Source organism: Vanessa atalanta, chromosome 5 (genome assembly GCF_905147765.1).
Source record: "Vanessa atalanta chromosome 5, ilVanAtal1.2, whole genome shotgun sequence".
Classification (NCBI taxonomy): Eukaryota; Metazoa; Arthropoda; class Insecta; order Lepidoptera; family Nymphalidae; genus Vanessa; species Vanessa atalanta.
Genome location: NC_061875.1, coordinates 7,970,742 through 7,990,477, shown reverse-complemented (window position 1 = coordinate 7,990,477; position 19,736 = coordinate 7,970,742). Strand labels below are relative to the sequence as shown.

The window sequence follows — 19,736 nt, the reverse complement described above, 5'->3', positions numbered from 1 at the left end:
GAAAAAACTTAAATGGAATACCATTATATCGCGTAGCCCTAATTAGTGTGTAGTGACACAAACTAAATATATACATATATGATATATACATATTTTTAATTATTTTAATTGATTAATGATACGTTTCATCTTTTTTTGGTAAAAAATATTTATTGTTTGTGGACAGAAAAAAACTAAAGCGCCAAAATTTAAAGTAAAAATAATTAACTTTTCAAAAGTACTATTTGAAACAAATTACAATAAACACAAGGTACTGAATTCTTCGTCTTATCCATGTTAATTTTTAAACGTAATTGTTGAGAGATCCTTTCAAGGTATCAAATCGAAGGTGAGTAATCTTCTCGCCATCGATCTTGATACCAAATTCTTTCTAGTCCAGAAGCTTGGCTGTCTCGAAAGCAGTTTTGGAGATATCACGTCTCCCTGTCGAACGCCGGGTTTGAGTGGACTGGTTTCGAGTTCTGATCCTGGAGTCGGACTGGCGTTCTCATACAGACACTAACATCTTGATATACCGATAGTCGATTTGGCACCTCAGAAGCGACTTCAACCCGGCCCAGGTTTCGATCGAATCAAAGGCTTTCTCACAGTTTCTCATAAAGCGGGCCTTAAAAGACTTAGATGCAGCTGTATGGACAGCTTCTACAAACCTGTCATTGCATGCGTCCACCTCTATCCATTCTGCTAGGCATTCGAATCGGTTTTAAAGGCCGAGCTGAAGGGATTCGAGGTTTAGGACGTGGAAAGATGTTGGACGGAGCGTGGACTTTATAAATTGGGACCTCTTGAGTTTTACATTGAGATTCAGCGAGCTTCTAACCAGTCTATGTTTGATCTCGGATTACGTCAGATTGATCACAGAGACGTCATTAAAGGTCTGTCTTCTCATCGACAAAATAAAGTCTATCTCATTTTTGGTTTTACCATCGGCGCTCATTCAGATCCACTTGCGGTGTTCCGGATGCTTGAAGAAGGAGTTCATCATAAAGAGTCCTTCCATTTCCATGAAGTCGGTCAACATCTGGCCCCGAGGATTCCGGTCTCCAACTCCAAATTGCCCTACCTTCAGCTCACCGCCGAAACGTTTACCCAGTTACGCGGTAAGTCCCACATAACAACAGTATAATAAGTGTTAGTGGTATGTATGGCTCTAGATATATCTTAATACATAACCTCAACCTCATCGTCAGAGTGTGTGGAAGTGGGAGCGTATACCTTCAGCAAATACTGATTGGTGATTCTAAGTATAAGGTATGCCATCCTAGTAAACACACTCTCTATTTTCACTGCCTTTTTCATGAGAGACTTGTGGACTATAAACCTGACACCACCTTAGGACAGTCGGTCGCCCTCTCGGAAATAAAATAGGTTACGGACTTCAAGATAATCTATAATGTGTTATATTAATAAGGTGTTTTACATTTGGGGGGATATACCGTAATCACCACGTTTGCCATGTGGGTTGATGATCGCAGTTAGATCGCAGGTCATAATACTCAGATATACGCTGCTACCCGTTCGCCGATAAATATTCCTTCGCGACGACTTTTACGCCCTCCACGAGATGAGATGGGGTAGTGATATTTAGAGCCGGATCTACCACATGGCTTTTTGGGCTTCAGCCCAGGGCCCCGTGGATTCAAGGAGGCTCCAGCTTAGTCAAGTCAAAGTAAAAAATAGACGATAATGCGAAATAATCCATAACTTTATTAAATTAAACAGATGGTATGGTTTGCAGCCCTGCGAGTCCGGAAATTAATCAAACCCATTTAATTAATTTAATTCAAGTCTACATATGTTTTAGGTGGGCCCCTAAGTGTTAGCCCAGGGCTCCTTAAACTTACGGTCCGGCCCTGGTGATATTCGTTGCCGTCACCACACGGCATTTTTTTATTTACGGATTCTTATTTATCAAAATCCTATACTACCAAACCTCAGCCTTGTAAAAGATTCTCCAATGTCCAATTTCAAAGAACTTTTCATGAAAATTGTCAAATAACCTCCATATTTAAACTGACGCAACTTAAACTTTCACCGACAGGCCAACTGTACCAACATACAGCCTGTTGAGTGCCTCCCTAAGGGCAGGGATCTATATTTTCCGATAAGTCTATTGCTAGAATATATACCCACTCCCACGACATATAAGTATGTTATTTTCAAAGGAGGGCATTAACTCGTTAATCCGTTAATCGTTAATTGACGAAGTTAACAATCTGCTGAACGGATTAACTTTTAAGTTAACTTCAAAAAACGTTAACGCTCTTGTTAACTTCCGTTAACTTTAATCCGTTACATTAGTATCCGTTTGTTGACATGTTGTCGTCATTTTATTTGTTTGAATTACGCGCCATGGTACGCTCGTATGTTCGGCGACTGTCGGCAACAGCGGACGCAGCAATAATGAAGGAGATGATTTTTACAGCACTGTTACTCATTTTGAAGAAAATAGGTCTAGGAGCCAGAAATCTCTGAAAAACAAAGCTCAGAGTTTGATAAGAACATGGCTGGACACGAAGTTAAAAGAATCTTTTATGAGTGCTGCCTTTTTAGGTGAACCAGTGTAAATAAATCTTTTAATCTAGTGCTGCAGTAGAACGTTTTTTTTCTACGGGCAAAGATATTTTACGCGTTAAACGACCATCGTTATGATGTCAATTTTAATATGCTAAATTTTATGAAAGGGAACATGCATCCATCTATCATAAATTACCTAATGAGAAATAACGATTAATAATAGCCTTATTCTTACCTACTTTATTATTGACATAAATAAATGTGTCTTTTATTGTCCTTTCTATTTGTTTTTTTTTTCGTAATTCTCTTCAGACCAAAAGCAGTATAAGTTTTAAATGGTCCACTTTAACTTGCGTTATATTTTCGAAATTTAACGCTCTACCTATTATCGAAGTTAACTTTTCATCTAACGAATTAACGAAGTTAACTTTTGGTTTAACTGTGCCCACCTATGGTTATTTTAAGCTGAGTTACTAAGCTATCTACCAATTGAGTACATCATCAAAATGTTCACATTTTATGATTTCCTCACAAGAATTTTTCTCATATGAAAACTTTAATGGACAAATCCCCATTTGGATTTCATCAAAATCTGATAGGGGTAATATTCGTCGTTACAACTTAAGATTCAGAGGCGATCACAGTTTTCAGTTCACTTGTCGACTATTCATGCAAACCAACTCCGCTAATGTTCCTTGCCCCATTTATGTTGAATGTTTGTGTTACGTCCATTCATTTCATTCTTTTGCAAAATATATTAAGTGTAATAAAATTTAGTTGCGAGTAATACATGTGACTGTCATATTAGTCAATACAGGATTGTATTAGATAAAAATAGTGTGGACTTAGTATTTATCGACTTCTAGACAGGATATTTAAAAAAATAATTGTTTACTAACATACTCTAATTTAAATGGTGGAAAAAAATAACTATTGAGTTTCTAGCCGGTTCTTCTCGGTAGACTACTTTCTGAACTGGAGCTAGCATATAATTCAACTGTGTAACATGACAATTAAAAAGTGCTTTTTTGAGTCATCATGAATATAAAATATTTCGATTTTGATTGCAAATATGCTTATTTTCAAGATTTGTATTTGTTCTTTTCGCCATACCGATAAATATCCTATGGCGAAATTAACTGTGCCTGTTGACACAACTAAAACCCATTGAATGAATAAATTTAATTTTCTTAACAAATATGGTATCTTAATTGTATTTAATCAATTTTAAGAAATAAAATAATTATATATTTTATGTTTTTTTTTATTGGCAATTAGCAATAAGTTTACGAGGAGGCAACAGCTTTCTTCGGAGTAGGTTTTCCTTCCTTGAAACCGTTGCGGAAACGCCTTCTGACAATTTTAAGGTGACGCATACGGCCAGTACCAGTGGTCTTCCTGCGTTTCGCCTTGACTGACCAGTGGTCTGAAAACAAGATGTTACATTTGTTGTAATTAGTGAGATTAATTTTATACATAAGATAGCAGTTTCATAATATAATCAAATTTACTAAATAGTTTCTCAATCATTTATTATTATTAAGAATTGACATTATTTGAATTATCACTAATAAAATAAATTTATGATATTCGAGCATATGAAAATTAGTATAACAAGTTCTGATTTAGGAAACCTAAATATAGGAAAGGATGGATTTAGGATATTATGTCCTATGGATTGTCAGTTGTTTATAGGCTTGTTTTTTTAACCTTGTATTACACATATCTAATTGAATATTAACAATTTATTTGTTAGGTTGAATGCGCTAAACTCAGGAACTACAGATCTGATTTGAAAAATTATTTCAGTGTTAGATAGCAAATGTATCAAGGAAGGCTGAAAGCTATATAACATCACACTACAACCAATAGGAGCAGTGTATATGACTATGACAAATGTTGTGAAAACGGGCAAAAAATATTCTTTCTGAGAACTTCCGTTAAGTGAGCTGAGCAAGCGGTAAAGTATGGCAAAAATTATGTATGACCAGTTATAAACAAGTGAAGTCCCCAATTATTATAGCTAGTTATAATAATTGAGGAGCACTGGTGGGTATCCAGACAAACCTGTACAATGTCCAACCAGTAAAATCGACATGAACAATATCTTATGTAGAAATAAATAGTTTCTTAGAAACAAATAGCTTTCTCTTTTTCTCGTGTTTTTGTTTTTTATGTTAGTAAAATAATAGCATAATATGAATGGGAAAATATACAATTTTCAAATAATTTATATTTTATGTAGTTAAATAAAAACACTGTTCAAAATATTCAAAAATGGCATGAGATTGCTATTTACGAAGCCATGTCTTTGAATATTTTATAGAAATGATTTACCTACATTTACAAGGAACTATTTCATTACGAATAGCTCCTCAATCATTGTAGGCTTCAATAAAAGTTATTTTCTTATTTACTTTTTGAAAGATAAATAACACGTTCAATTAACCTTACAATATTAATATTATAGAATTACAACTTACAAGATCGTAACTTAGCTGCAGGGTAACCGCACTGAGCACATTTAGATTTTTGGATATGATAGGATGATCTTCCACATCTCCTACATAATGTATGTGTCTTATTTCGGCGTTTACCGAAGCTGGATGTACCCTTCGTCTGAAATATTTACCAATAGGTTATTTTCAAAGAACACACAATGTCACGAAAATATTAAATATTTTCAAATGAACGCTAAATCCAAGATTGTTTTAAATCATAATTTCATTATTTTATTTCACATTTAAAGCGATATTCTACGATTTAAGTTAAAACTTTTAAATTACACTACCATTTTGTCGGAATTTGACAACCAAAGGACGAATGAAAGAAACGTGAATATGTTGCCAGTTAATCGCTTTTAATAGTGTTGCCCAATAATATTTTTATATAATATTATATAATAATAATAATTTAAAAATATATACACGGTTATTAGTAATTCGACGTATTCCCGTTAGGAGGTGATATGGGTGATTATTTGCAATAATTTTAACCCCATATGCATCATGCAAACGAATCGACGAACAACCAACCAAAAAAATCATAATGTAACTTGCCTTGCAGATTAGTTTAAAAACATAACCGTTTTCTTAGCTCTCCAAAAATGTATAACTACTAGGAAATTATTTCAAAACACCCGAAAAAAATTACCATAAAGGACGTTGGTGGAAATGGTGAACATGAACGAATTTGGACTAATCACTATTTAACACTATTTAAAATTACCACAAAATTAATTAAAAACAATACCCAATATAAGTCTCTTGCTCGAAGTAACTTCCCCTTTTGTGTACGCAAAGTCGCATTATTTGCCAAGTTGTGACTTAACTACCAAACTATTCAAATTATTCTACATCATATTTGATGCGTTTGTAATTCTTATTTTGTACATTTGCAGTCTTCCGCGAGTAATACAGGCGAGATATCGTTAACTAGGGATTTCATGTGACCCCAAGCATAGAAATCAACTGGCCTTAAGTCCGAACTCCTACCATACACTTAATGGAACTTTTAAATTTAGATTTAATTTATATTGTATATATTATTGACAAAATAAATACCTACTATTTCTTATTAAATAATTTTAATCAGTTACATACAGATTATTTATTGTGGTTTAGTTTTTGTGCTTTGTAAAAATGTGAACGTAGATTTTTCTTTTATTATATAAAAAAAAGCTTGTAAAATAAAATACCTATAGGTGTAATATTTGTCATTTAATTCAATGAGTTGGGTAATTAATTATCACCAAATAGGAGATTTTCGAAAGATCCTACAAAATGTCAGGTTTTGACATAACTCTAAGTATTATAAAACTGTATTCTACTATAGTCTATAATCTACTTAATATTTGTCACTAAGACCTCATGTAGACCGGAATTCCGATTTCAATGACTGTCACTTTAAGCATCAGCCAGCAACTGGCAACTATCAATAACAATCAATGAAGTATCTAATTTAATGATCATTGATCGATTCATTTATTTTTTTGGTAATTGACTATCTTCAATTTTCTCTTAGTGTTTTGTTACTTAAGTGTAAACATCGTGTAAACAAACAATTTCCTAAAAATAATATCTTAGTAATATTGAGTAAACTTATAAAGTGAGTACAATCCTATCCTATTTCAATTCATATTTCTACGATTGTATTTTTAATCCTAGTTTATGATCATTATTATTCACAAACAGTACATTTTAAATACCTACGATTAAATGGAAAAAGAGTAGTGTTTATTTGGTAACGCAAATTATTTATTAATGTTGCTATAAACTATTCCAATTGTATAAATTGTTAAAACCAAATTGGCTACAAATATGTCGCTTAGATATCTTTATGCAATTTTAATTTAAGTAAGTTTTTATAAACATTTGTTTATAGAAAAGATATATTTTCATTGCAGAAGTGTGCACTTTTTTAATTACATAAAAAAAATATATTCCTAATCTGAGAAAAAATGGAACTTTTAGATGTTATGAAAAATTTAACAATAAAACAAACAGGGAATGAGAGTGAACAAAAATTGTTCAAATCAATAGCGGCTGATATTGATGATGTACCTACAGAAATTGTTATAGCAGAGTATACTGACAAAACATTATTAATTGTGTCTCAGTATCAAAAAATTGGGAGTATGTTAATGATTCAGAGAGACCAAGTCCACAGTCCTTTAGGTGTAGACAATATTTATACAACAAAAGTTATTTTTGGTGCTACAGGAGAGGAACAGCAGGTTGCAGCAAGATATCTGGCAGAAGCAATAAATATTACAAAACCACTTTGCATCTTTATAAATTTAAAGTCATATGATATTGAGACTGTTAAAGCTTGCAAAGACATCATTTTGGATCTAAAGGGAGAAGAAAGTGAGTAATATATCAGTATGCTTAACAAATTCAAAACTGTAAATAAATATTATGGACAATTGGTTCTTGGTCCACCTGGTGCAGGAAAAACAACATATTGCAGTGAAATGTCAAAGTTATTAGAAAGTATTGACAGAAAAGTAGTTTTAGTAAACTTAGATCCAGCTAATGACTGTATTTCTTATAAACCTGAAATAGATATTAGAAACTTAATAGTTCTTGAAGATGTTATGGATCAACATAATTTAGGTCCAAATGGAGCTTTAGTTTATTGTATAGAATATTTAGAGAAAAATATTGACTGGTTATTAGATCAAATTAAAGGTGAAAATTCAACTACTTATATGTTTGATCTCCCTGGTCAAGTGGAACTATATAGCCACTATGACTCACTAAGAAACATATTTTCAAAATTATCTACATCTGTACCTCTCCAGTTATGTGTGGTGCATTTAATTGATTCACATCATTGTTCAGATGCTGGAAAATTTATTTCTGCTCTAATATTATCATTAAATGCAATGTTGAAAATTGGCTTACCTCATATTAACTTACTGACTAAAGTTGATTTACTAAAGAAACATGCAGATAAATTAGAATTTAGCATTGATTTTTACACAGAGGTTCTAGATTTAAATTACCTGCTGGAGAGCTTAGACAGTGATAAATTTACAAATAAATATAAAAAGCTTAACAGTGCATTGATATCTATTATTGAAGATTACAGTTTGGTTTCCTTTCAACTTGTTGATATGTTCAAAAAGCAAAGTTTATTAAGTGTAAAAAATGTAGTAGATAAAGCTAATGGCTATGTTTTTAAATCTGAAGAAGGTAGACATATTAATAGTATGTTAGCATGTGCTATGGGAATAAGTGATAAAATTGAAAGTGACTTTGAATAAACAATATACCAATTGATTTGATGTTTTATTTAGAAGTAGTTATTTTCCTGCATGCCTTGCCATTTATCTTTAATTTTTATTGTTAAAACTTGCTTGTCTAGTATATTAATGGTAATATGCCAAAAGCCATTTCCCAAGGGGGTATTTTTTTTTCTTTCTATCTACATACCATATGACATTAATAAACAGGTATGTTGAGTATTTTGTTTTATCAAAAATAACCATTGAGTCTCCATGGTAATTAAAATTAATCAAGTAAAATAATGGAATTATAAACTCTATTTTTGTGTTATGAATATAGAATATAATTAATTAATGTAGACCGATTACCCTGTGGATAGCTTGTACAGTTAAGGTCTCAAGTTCAATTCTTTATTTATGCATAGAATGTAATTTATTTTCTTTGTAACAAACCGAGGTTAACGGACTCATCTGTCATGTTGGATTGTTGTTTCATCAGACTATCGTAGTCGTACAGTTAAGTTTTGGAGATTAGCCGAAAAATACCTGAATAACTTTCACAACTTAAGATTCATAAATTTTTCATATCACATATAATAATAAGAATTTACGTATCATGAAGATTAGAAATTATTTATCCAACATTTTCGCAAATAAATTAACGTATAATATACTTATGTTCTTTTTTATTTACTTTCAGATGTCTAAAAGTAATCAAACCCTGTACATGAAACTTTTAGAAGTTGAAAATAGACTAGATCAATTGCTGCATCATGAAACCACAAAACCTATTCAAGTTGAACTTATGCACAAGTATAATGATATAAAAGATGCAACCCAAATCGTTATAAATCATATAGCTAATATTGAGGGTACATCTATCTCTGAAATACATAAGCGTTTAGAATTAAAAGATTGAAATAAAACAAACTTTAATAATGGAACGTTTTATTTGAAGACAAATACAACTCTTTACAATTTAAATTGATCCAATATTTTTTTCGTTCGTGAACTAAAATAGTTACTATGAACATTTTATTAATTTATATTATTTAGCAGGTTTATGTTGTTAAGTTATAAGTGTTTTCAAAAAGCCACAGTTCCATGTTGCTACTTCAATTACGAAAAGTGTTATGTATTACATGACAAATATTTTCTAATATATTTATTATATGTTGACAATATTAAGAGACCATTGTCAGCAAACAAGTTATAAAATGGATTAAAGGTAGTATTATTACACTGTTGAATATTCTAAAACTATAGTGAATAATGGTTTTAAGAGAAAAAATAAAATCTACTTCCTTCTTGGAATCACCGCTAATATTACATTTTAAATATGTAACAAAGTATATATGAAAGCAGCAAAGTACAAAGTACGGTATGGTAACATAAAAGGCAATTATTTTTATATATTCAAACATTTAAGAATAGTAAATGTAAATAGTGCCCTTTAGTTGAAACCGACTAATATAAAATCTTGACTTCCTCACGAAATATAACCAAACCTCTAACATGCTTTTATTGTTGATACACATAATTCTTAAACAAATGAAAATACATTGAAGTTAAAATTCTAAACGCTACACATTGTGTTTATTTAATAAGCAAGCAATAATATACGTTTATAATATTATGTATGTTTGCCGCATTGGCGGCTTTTTGCTAATATAGCATCGGAGCCGGGCACGGCCCGCTTTCGGCCGTTCATGGCCGTTTATTACGAAGTAGTCAGACGCATTACGTTATACTTTGTTAGGCAAACACTAGAGACAGCGGTGTGACCACTGTACGTGTGCATACAAGTTCTGATCATGTTTTCATTATTAAAATCAATTAATATGTTATTGTGGCAACATATTTATTTATGTTTCAGCCAGGGTATAAGCAAATTGTAAAGTCTTCATTTTGTTCCATTCTCTACTGGTGTCAACTGTTCGTATGTTTCGAACTTTCGTATTTTCATTGAAATGGAATGTAACGTGTATTATGCTGATAATTCGACAGTTTACCACCAATCGAGTGTATCAAGACTTTGTCTCAATTTTTGTTAGTCATTCCAGCTTAATTTAAGTATAACAATATAACAAATTTACAAAAATACATATAAAGTGAAGAACATTCGCAGTTTTGAGATTCCTAAAATGCATATAAATATATCACTAACAAATCTAAGATATTCTATCGAAATAATACCCTATAGGATGTGGAAAGCTCAACACACGAATGTTCGTTCAGTTTTATTAAACGTCTATCAATAGACTTAAATCTAAGAGTTTCAGACTCGTTTCAGGCAGTCCCACAGACTAAATTTCAAAGCACCACCATCATTCAATAAATGCAATTTCTATCCTAAATCTTAACATCTTTTTTACCACTATGGTATAAAATATCCGACTACCCATGTGCATACGAAAACAGTATAATAATAATAAAACTCATTCAAAATGATCTTAGATGATTTCAACAATTGGCCCAATATGGGTTATGAACTGCTATCAAACTAGGTATAGATCAGTATAATGTTTGATAAAAAAACTGCAGGGAACGCATTTAAAGCTTATCTATATAAAGTCAAAGATTAAATTTTTGTTTTCAGCTGGAATGATAGCAGTTCATACATGTCGGATAATACAAAACATTCACACACAATCAATAATGCCTAAATATACAACAAGAAATCCTATAAACAAGTCTGAACACGATTGGTTTAGCCTATGAAATCAAGAAAATCTGTCACAAATGATTGACAGCATAGAGAAACTTAAGAACCTAAAAATAGTAGTATTTAAAATGAATTAGGGATTTCATAGACCAAACCAAACTTAGAAATAAAACAATAATTTGGTAAATTGTAAATATACTATGTGTAAATAAATAATGCTGACTCAGTACTCCATATGCTAAACTAAACATATTCTTTACTAAGTCATCTCACTTTTTAATAAAACATGACTTAACAATCAACATGTTAATTTTAATATATCTTCTAATTATCACTTGTCAGATAATAGATGTTACGAGAGTTATTATCTTTAAAAAGATATACACTGTACTACTTAAAGTAGTAGACTCTGAATATTTTGCTTTTGCTTTCTTTTAGGAGAACTTGTTTCAATAAATATTATTATATATACTCCTTTAAACACAAAGCAAAATAAACAAAGCCGATTGTCTTAATAGGGTTGAGACGTCTAATATCGTCTCAAATAGGTTTTAAACCTTGTCTTGAACCTTATAAGTGGCAACATTTTGTGCCAATCGAATTAATACAAAATCAGTCTCTAAATTGGGAAGTCTCATAGATGTTGAGGCACGTATACACGATTGAATAAATATATTCTCCTCCGTGAACATTCTGTAAGATATTAGTATTTTTCTCACTATTACAGATGATTGTAACCTCTGAAGAAATACGTGCTATTGAAATAAGTTATTGTTTCCCACTACGTCGTTAACCATTATGAAATTGTTATTAAAAACTAGTAAAGAATACAGCTCAATTACTACACTGATATTCATCACTAGCAATTGAAGATATTTAGGTACTGGTTTATCTCAAACAAAAAAAAAAAAAAAACAGATATAAAAGATAGTAACGACATTTTTGTTTTAAAATTGAACCAGATAAACTTAAACAAATGTAATATCTAAATATGTACTAAGAATGTAAATGTATTAAATACATAAATTTACCTTTGGAATTAAAGAAACAATTAGTTATTAACTGGTGCATCACCTTGTCCAAAGTGCTCTTGATCAGAACTATGACTAATTTCCGCCACCTAAAAAGATGGAACATGTTAACGACAAGTATACTATTATAATTGAGAACATGGAGAAATAATGTGAAATCGGCTGAAGTCTGGAACGAGGTTTTTTTTTTTATTGTAATATCCTGATGTTTGTATATAGCCTTAAGGGCTGCTGAAATTTATTCTGCAGTCACCTTGTTCTTATCTAGTGGTCCATTGGCTTCCAATGTCTGAGCTACATCAGTCTTGTGGTTAGAGCTCTTTTTTTTACCTTTTCCTAAATTCTTCTTAATATTTTTTCCAGTCTTTGTTTTCTGAGGTTGAGTTCCTGTAAAATTAAATGTATTCTTTTATGATGTCAATATTTTCTTCTTTTTTCGTTAATTTTATAGGCACTAAGGTTCTCTCAAAATCGGGTACCTTCACCATCATTTTCTGGTTGGGAACTATCTTCATGAGGACTACCGTCATCAGCAGGAGGACTCATATCATCAGGCCTAACAGTTTTACTGTAACAAGATAAAAGGTAGATGAAAAAACCATTGACTGAAATGTGATGGTTTATTTACCATATCAGATCCATCCATACCATACCTATCTGAGTAAAGCATTTACATATATCATAAATATAAATTTATATTAAATTTTAAGGATAGCAAAAAAGGGTTATCGTTTATTTGCTTATCTAATGCCAACAAAGTTTATAGATTTTATACTTAGAGATTTAACTAACCCGTTAATGCTGAGCGTTGCGGGCTTGGCCGGCTCATGGTGTCTCGGACGACGAATACGTGTGGCGCCGCGGGGGAGAGGGGCGGCGCCACGGCCGCGACCACGTCCTCTCCCGCCGCGCCAGCTGCGACCCCCGTACGCGTTGCGAGGCGTTGGCGTGTATCCCACGTAGCTGACCTGGCCGATCACGTAAGGCTTTTTAAAATATTATTTGTATATGAAAATGAAAGATATTCTTAATAAGTTCAAATCCGATGCCACAGGGCCGATGATGAAATTGTTGTTATTTTGTAATCAAAATAACAATAATTACAATTTGCTTTCTTTTATCTCATTTATAACAATGAAATGACGAACTAAAAAAAGAATAATGTGTTTATTATAGCGTGGTACCTGGGGGTAACGAGGCGCGCGCGGGTGCGTGGGGTAGGAGCCGCCGCCCCATTGCCCCACGACAACGCCGGCGATCTCTAGACGTGCGCCGCGGCCGCGACCGCGCCACGCCAACGGCTCGCCCACCACGCCCACTAGTGGCAGGGGTGGCATCGCAAACTCCACTTCTAGACCCTCAAGAATAGCCTTGCGCATACGTTCCACCTGCATAGCACGAGCTCTTTGTATTTTCAACCCATTAGATGTTTCTGTGATTTTTAAGACATTATTAATCAGTCCGTTAAATTCAATAAGAGGGTCGAAGATTGATAAAAGATATCATACTAAAAAAAAACAAAATAGTATAAAATAAACTTATATGAAGCTATAAGTTTTATATTTTTTTACTAAATATCTGCAAAACAATACGACACAAACCTTGACGACAGTGTCGAGATGATTGTCACAGAGTTGCGCCAGATGTTTGCAGTGTGCTGCGCGGTGCAGGTTGCGCTGTAGCAGCTTGCCGTCAAAGTAGAGCCAGGGCGCGGCGACGAGCCACGGCACGGGAGCACCACACGCGTCGTTGGCGAGCAGAGCTGCTTCTGCGCCCGCCATCACCAGGGCGCCCAGCTGCACGCCACGAGAGCTCATGCCCTGAACCTATACGAACCGTCATTATCAAATCAAATGTATGTTCCGTACAAGTTCCTTTTTTTTAACTTCGTGTTTTATGACTTTCCATAGTAGCCAAGAGTTTCACTTCATAGTATGAGCGCAGGCTATGTTTATTGTGTTAATGATGTGATTACTTTATAATTCTCAATCTTTTTAAAGAAAACAAGCAGAAATTTTAATTTATATTTATATTTTAATAATTCCGTTGTTTAAAATAAAAGCTAATGTAATTTAATAAACTGACTAAAAATATTAACTCACATTTTTATTTTATTTTACACTAAAAAAAAAGTCTCAGTAATTCACCTAACCCAACATGATATAACTCATTTCCCTAAAATGTATATCATGTTAAAGCTATAGAATCATAAAATTTTAAACATTAAAATTTTCAATTAATATGAAAAATAATATAATAAAGTAAAAGTATAATAATGTAAAAGCAGTGACGTTATTGACATTTATTGATAATGACAATAAAATCAGTTAAAAATTGTCACACTTTATAATTTATGCATCTACTGCTAAAGATGTTAAGATAAGTTATTATGGAAGAATTATATTATAGCATAGAAATATGGGTAATGGGTATATTTACGAGTACAAGAAGGATTAATAATGCGCGCGTGTATCACAAAAGAAAGCACGGTACGTTTTTGGTTTCAATGTTTTCACGTGGGGGAAACAAACAACCACTAAATTAGATGAGGTAAAATTGGAATGTCTGCAACATCTACCGTACTCCCCGGACCTTGCTTCAAGAGATTACTTTTTTTTTCCGGAATTTGGACAACTTATTACAAGGAACAACATTCAACTCCGATACGGTAGTCCAAACCACCTTCAAAGAGTTTATTAATTTTTTTAGTAAAGGGAACAATGAACTGCATATGAGATGGCAAAAGTACATATATGCAGATAAAAATGGTGCATACTTTGACTAATTAAATATATTTTACAAAAAAAAAATCGACTTTATATTCCTCCAATACATATTCCTACAAAACGCCAATTTCATATTTAAGGACTTAATATATTTTTAGTTACATCATTATGGTATAATATGTGGCACAGATATTTTGTACACAATTTATTATTTAAAAAACAACTTACAGTCATTTCTTGTAAGTGAAGAGCATTCATGAGATCATTTGAAAAAGCTGTAGCCAAAAATGCGTCCAACTCCTGTCTTCTTAAAATTTGTATTTGCGATGTCATGATAAACCTAAGAATAAATAAATCTTGTTAAATAACAACTCAAAACATAAAATATATCAAATATTAGACCAATCTTACCTCAAAACAGTGGCTAAAATAAGCAGATGCTGTGGCACATATGAAGTATTTAACATAAGTGGAGTGTCCGAGCGCATGCAAGAAAGAAATGCGCGCATACGACGACATTTATCATCTTGTGCTGTGCTGCAATAAAAACACATATTTGTTAGAATGTTAAATTATTAGTTTAAATAATAGTACCTATCAAATTAAAAAAAAAATGTTTATTCATCTAACTTCTAAGACTTATTAATTACTTTAGAGCTGAGGAAGTGAAAATAGTTATAGTTATTCATAGGAATACTCCTTTTTAGAATAATAGTAATCATATATATATATATATAGACTCATATCTGGCTTTTGATTTTTTTTGTATATATATATATATATTTGTTTAATTGATTTCTTAATTATTATCCACACATTTATAACATACTAGTGAAAAAAACAAACCACACATGACATGAAATTTCAAATTTCGAGAAAATTTAATAAATCAGCTTTATGTTATAGTCATTTAAACTATACTACGATTTTTCGAAATTAAAACTAGAAAGAAACAACAAGACTCGAAAAGTATATTTAATTGAAAGTAATAAATTTATATACCTATGTATTTAATGCTAATAAGTTTTAATGATCAATAGCTACACTGAAACTAATGAATGTGATTTTTGACATAGACAGACATAAATATCCTTCAGTAACTTTTAAGAATATGAAATACATACCCAAACCAAAGCCTCTGTACTGTCGGTACTGGCCAATCAAGGACAATTCCAGGTACAATCTCTGGATTTTTTCCAGGATTAACACGAGAAAATATCCATTCTGCTACTTGAACAGTGGATGGACGTTCGCTGCTGGTAGACGCAATGGCAGCACCTTCATCTGTAATGTTTATTTTGTTTTATACTCCATAGTAATATAGGACTTGACTTCATCAATATAAGACTATCATAAATTTATGAAATACCTTTAGCTTTTTGGGCCATGAACCTGTGGTGATGCATATTATACAAGATAGCATAAACATTTTGTCTTATTGGTCTGAAAAAATGGTGTATAGAAGGTATTTCACGATGATTATCATCTTCCATGAGAACAGGTAGAGTTATTTGACGGTGTGTCAAAATAGACAGCATCTGCGGGTGCATGAGACCACGCGTGTGTCGCTCGGCGCACGTCCGCAGCACCTCAGCGGGGGCAGGTGGACAATTGTCATCGCTTTGAATGTGCTTGGCAGCACTCGTTGTTGGCTGTAATTGTTTAGTCTGTATTTATTTATATAATAATTTGTATTCATTTAACATTTAAGTATTGAAAACGTGACGTGAGATGATACACATTGGTATTCTCTCTATTACAAAAAAATAACTCTACATGAGTCACACCTCTTTGGATGTAGGTTTCTCGTTTTTGTCAGTAGGTTTAACGGGTAGCTGTTTGACGGATGCCGCGTCCCCGCCGTCCAATGAAAGGCCCGCGACGCTGTGGCTCAATTCGTGACAGTGTTCCTCGATGCCATAGTCGGCATTCATCAATGCATTTGCCGTAGCCAATTTGTAATCTTCCAAGCCTTTTTGCTGTAATTTATCGAGTATCGAATTTTTCATAACTTCCAAGTGCTTACTTCCGATGTTAGTAAAATAAAATAATACAAAAACAAAAAAATAAGAGAATAAAATTATATAAAGAAATGAAAAATAAATTAAAGATAAGAAAGAAATATGAAATGAAATTAGAAAGACCTGGCACATGGAAATTGTAGTTTAATTTTGTGAATAACATGCATTTCATTGCGTTTTTAATGAATGCCAATGAGTGAGTTGATGTAAAAGGCGTGGATGACCTTAGCTATTATTTATTATATGAAGAAGAAACAAATGGTAAACCTCATGCTCGGAAGACTCGCTGGCCAATTTCGAAGTGTCCAGATCTAGGGATGTTGACTGCGGACTCATATCTGGCTTTTGATTTTTTTTGTTATTTTTCGGGCGACGACCTACGACGATGTGAATAACAATTATATAAAAATGAATTTTATAAAAGAAATAGTAAATAATAGAGTGTTTCTGCATGGGACTCTTACCAGAAGCAGTTCTATACTTCAGGAATCCATCTTTAGTACCATTTAAATAATATTGTACAGCCTGTTTTAATTTGGCAGCACGAAGATCATTCAAGTCACCAAATATTTCAATGCAAGCAGCATCTATATCGGATGATGGTAAATCCTTTACAAATTGGCCAACTGATTTGATGAGAGTTTCTGGAGGAACTTGTTGCTAAAATCATATGAAAAAAAAAAGGTTAGAATCAGCTACTTAATAATGTAAAAAGAAAAATGTAAAGATTGTTTGAATATATACCTTCTTTTGAGCAATTCCTAAGCGCTTATAAAAGTCGGTAAGACTTTGTTCTGATAAAATAACTCCACCAAGAAGTGCAGCCATAAGACAAAGTCTATCCTGGGGTACATCAAGTAACTTTGGTAAATCATGGACCATGTACTCTTTGGTTTCCAAGGAGGACTATAGAAATAAATATTAATTAGTATTTATAATACAATTTCATTCAATACAATATTTTATACAATTGTTTATGGAATACTAACTCTATATGTAAGCTTAAGTTGAGATGAGCTAAAATATCTTGGTGGCTGAAAAACTAAATATTCTCCAGAACAACCCACGAGACCAGCATAAGTTTTCTCACGACACAACCCAACTACTTCTTGACAATGATCATCAGATGATACCATCTATAGAGAAAAATATTTTGTGATATTAATATTAATCATTAAATTTCCAATCCAAAATCATACATGATACATTACATACAATTGGGATGTTGAGGTATCGCAAGGCTGTTCGAAGGCAAGAATGTAATCCTGTTGGAGGAACCCACCAAACTTTTGGTGGTGGGGTGCCTTTTGTTACAATGTGTCGTAGCACCTGCAAAAAGCAAGTTAAGTTTAATTTTTATCAAATATATTAAATTATAAAAGGTATTCAAATATTACTTACAGAGTTAACTCTCTGTCTATATGTTGATTGCGTTTGGATCCAGTGTTGTGGTAAAGCTGGAGGTGTGGGGTGGGCTCCATTGAAGCAAACACATAAAGCCACTTGATGCTCCGCTAATGCTTGTGCCAAAGTTGTGAGAAATTGAACACAGCGGGCCCATTGACCACCACATGCCCAATCTAAATTCAATAAAAAATAATTGTACATTACAAACACTATGTATAATAATTATAATTTGATAAATTATTTATTTATTTTGTTTAATTCTATAGGTTCAATAATATATTAAGCAAAAACAATTAAAATATGTAACTGATAAATTTATTTGGTATATATTTTAATCGTACACATAATACATGTCTAAAAGTTATGATATAAATCTCAAGTTGCAGATGAACTGCAGCTATGGATGTAGCCAATGACAGAGTCTAATATTTATTTCTTTAAAATAAATTAGATATCAATTTAGGAAATTGAAAAATTGTATAGTTTCTTGCTATAGAAATTCATTTATAAAGGCAGGGCAGTTTGAGCATTAATGTTACTACTAAAATTATTTAATTTATGAATATAAATATTATTAAAGTTTGGTAATTCATCTTATCATTTGAATGGTCTCAGATGTGCTCAAAAATATAATAGGCATGACACGCAATAAAACAATATAATAATAATCAGCTCAAAATAGTCAGTTATTTAATCATCTTTATTTTTTGGTTATTTTAACCCCAGACAGACTTATTTAGTGCTATTTAAAATAATAACAAATTCAATTTATGAATCTACCTTCATAAGACCTGACAATTGGTAAGATGTACTTCAATTCATTTTCTGAAATTATTTAACTTACTAAAATATATGGATACAACTTTATAATTACCTGAAAAATATCCTCCATATAAACGATCTAAACATCCTTCAGCGTCTAATACTAATCGAAAACCACCAGGATGAGTTCTAGCGACTCGAAACAAGTCAACTCCTACACCCTCGTTTTCTAAAAATATTTGTAGATCTTGAATACCCATGGTCGTCGGCCAGTAAAATCGTATAAAAATTCGATCGAACGCGTTCGCCTCAACTAATTAAGCGTTCTGTAAAAGATAGAATTTATTTGGTGTAAATTAATTATAATATACACCATTTTGACAAAGACAAGGCTACAGTTGTTTCTTTTAGCAGTAATAAATTATTAGATTAGTAAAAAAAACATGCACAAGACCGAATACATAACCGGCACGTTTTCATATTTAATTTTAGTTAAAATACAATGAATCTCTTTTATTGTATGGTTATAATTACATTTCTATAAACTAAAGAAAAAAATTTTAAAGGACATCATGTACGAACCTTATTTCAAAAAACCATGCCAACAGTGAATTACGGCAGCCGAAAGTTGGAAACGGAAGCCATTTGTAATTTTGTAATTTTCTAATCCTTCCCTGTTCAGTGCTCGATGTTCGTCTTCACAGATAATGTATAACTTATTGATTGGTATACCATAATAAAACTTTGAACATTGTATTGTATATAATTATATTACATTATTCAAATAGTGAAATAAAAAGAACTCTTTTTAAAAATTATTCCACATTTCACTTTTCTGGTAATATTTTTTTAAAAACATCTAAACAATTTTCATTC

General features: G+C 32.2%; 3 protein-coding genes across 12 annotated transcripts; 1 reads left to right on the top strand and 2 right to left on the bottom strand.

Annotated features, from left to right (window-relative positions):
* Positions 1-3,765: 3,765 nt before the first annotated feature.
* LOC125064088 (60S ribosomal protein L37) lies at positions 3,766-5,341 on the bottom strand. The gene is made up of 3 exons (XM_047670875.1): positions 5,309-5,341; positions 5,001-5,136; positions 3,766-3,943 (listed from the first exon to the last, which is right to left on the bottom strand). The coding sequence occupies exons 1-3, from the start codon at positions 5,309-5,311 to the stop codon at positions 3,804-3,806; spliced, it is 279 nt and encodes a 92-aa protein (XP_047526831.1). The 5' UTR covers positions 5,312-5,341; the 3' UTR covers positions 3,766-3,803.
* Positions 5,342-6,389: 1,048 nt separating this feature from the next.
* On the top strand, positions 6,390-9,181 carry LOC125064161 (GPN-loop GTPase 2). Of its 7 annotated transcripts, XM_047671018.1 has the most exons (4): positions 6,390-6,624; positions 6,923-7,151; positions 7,239-7,385; positions 8,949-9,181. In XM_047671018.1, the coding sequence occupies exons 2-4, from the start codon at positions 6,977-6,979 to the stop codon at positions 8,954-8,956; spliced, it is 330 nt and encodes a 109-aa protein (XP_047526974.1). In that variant the 5' UTR covers positions 6,390-6,624; positions 6,923-6,976; the 3' UTR covers positions 8,957-9,181. The 7 variants fall into 7 exon arrangements, with proteins under 7 accessions (XP_047526974.1, XP_047526973.1, XP_047526972.1 ...); XM_047671017.1 differs by having other exon boundaries at positions 6,390-6,511; positions 6,923-7,385; XM_047671016.1 differs by having other exon boundaries at positions 6,923-7,385.
* Positions 9,182-10,551: 1,370 nt separating this feature from the next.
* LOC125064159 (constitutive coactivator of PPAR-gamma-like protein 1 homolog) lies at positions 10,552-19,582 on the bottom strand. 4 transcript variants are annotated; one of them, XM_047671006.1, is made up of 20 exons: positions 19,443-19,582; positions 18,973-19,186; positions 18,093-18,271; positions 17,907-18,020; positions 17,681-17,827; positions 17,436-17,597; positions 17,156-17,351; positions 16,959-17,068; positions 16,458-16,649; positions 16,040-16,337; positions 15,795-15,954; positions 15,082-15,207; positions 14,899-15,010; positions 13,546-13,770; positions 13,129-13,332; positions 12,737-12,912; positions 12,424-12,512; positions 12,198-12,331; positions 11,945-12,033; positions 10,552-11,606 (listed from the first exon to the last, which is right to left on the bottom strand). In XM_047671006.1, exons 2-19 carry the CDS (start codon positions 19,118-19,120, stop codon positions 11,965-11,967), a joined length of 2,841 nt encoding a protein of 946 aa, XP_047526962.1. In that variant the 5' UTR covers positions 19,121-19,186; positions 19,443-19,582; the 3' UTR covers positions 10,552-11,606; positions 11,945-11,964. The 4 variants fall into 4 exon arrangements, with proteins under 4 accessions (XP_047526962.1, XP_047526961.1, XP_047526963.1 ...); XM_047671005.1 differs by having other exon boundaries at positions 10,552-12,033; XM_047671007.1 differs by having other exon boundaries at positions 10,552-12,033; positions 16,040-16,322.
* Positions 19,583-19,736: the final 154 nt, after the last annotated feature.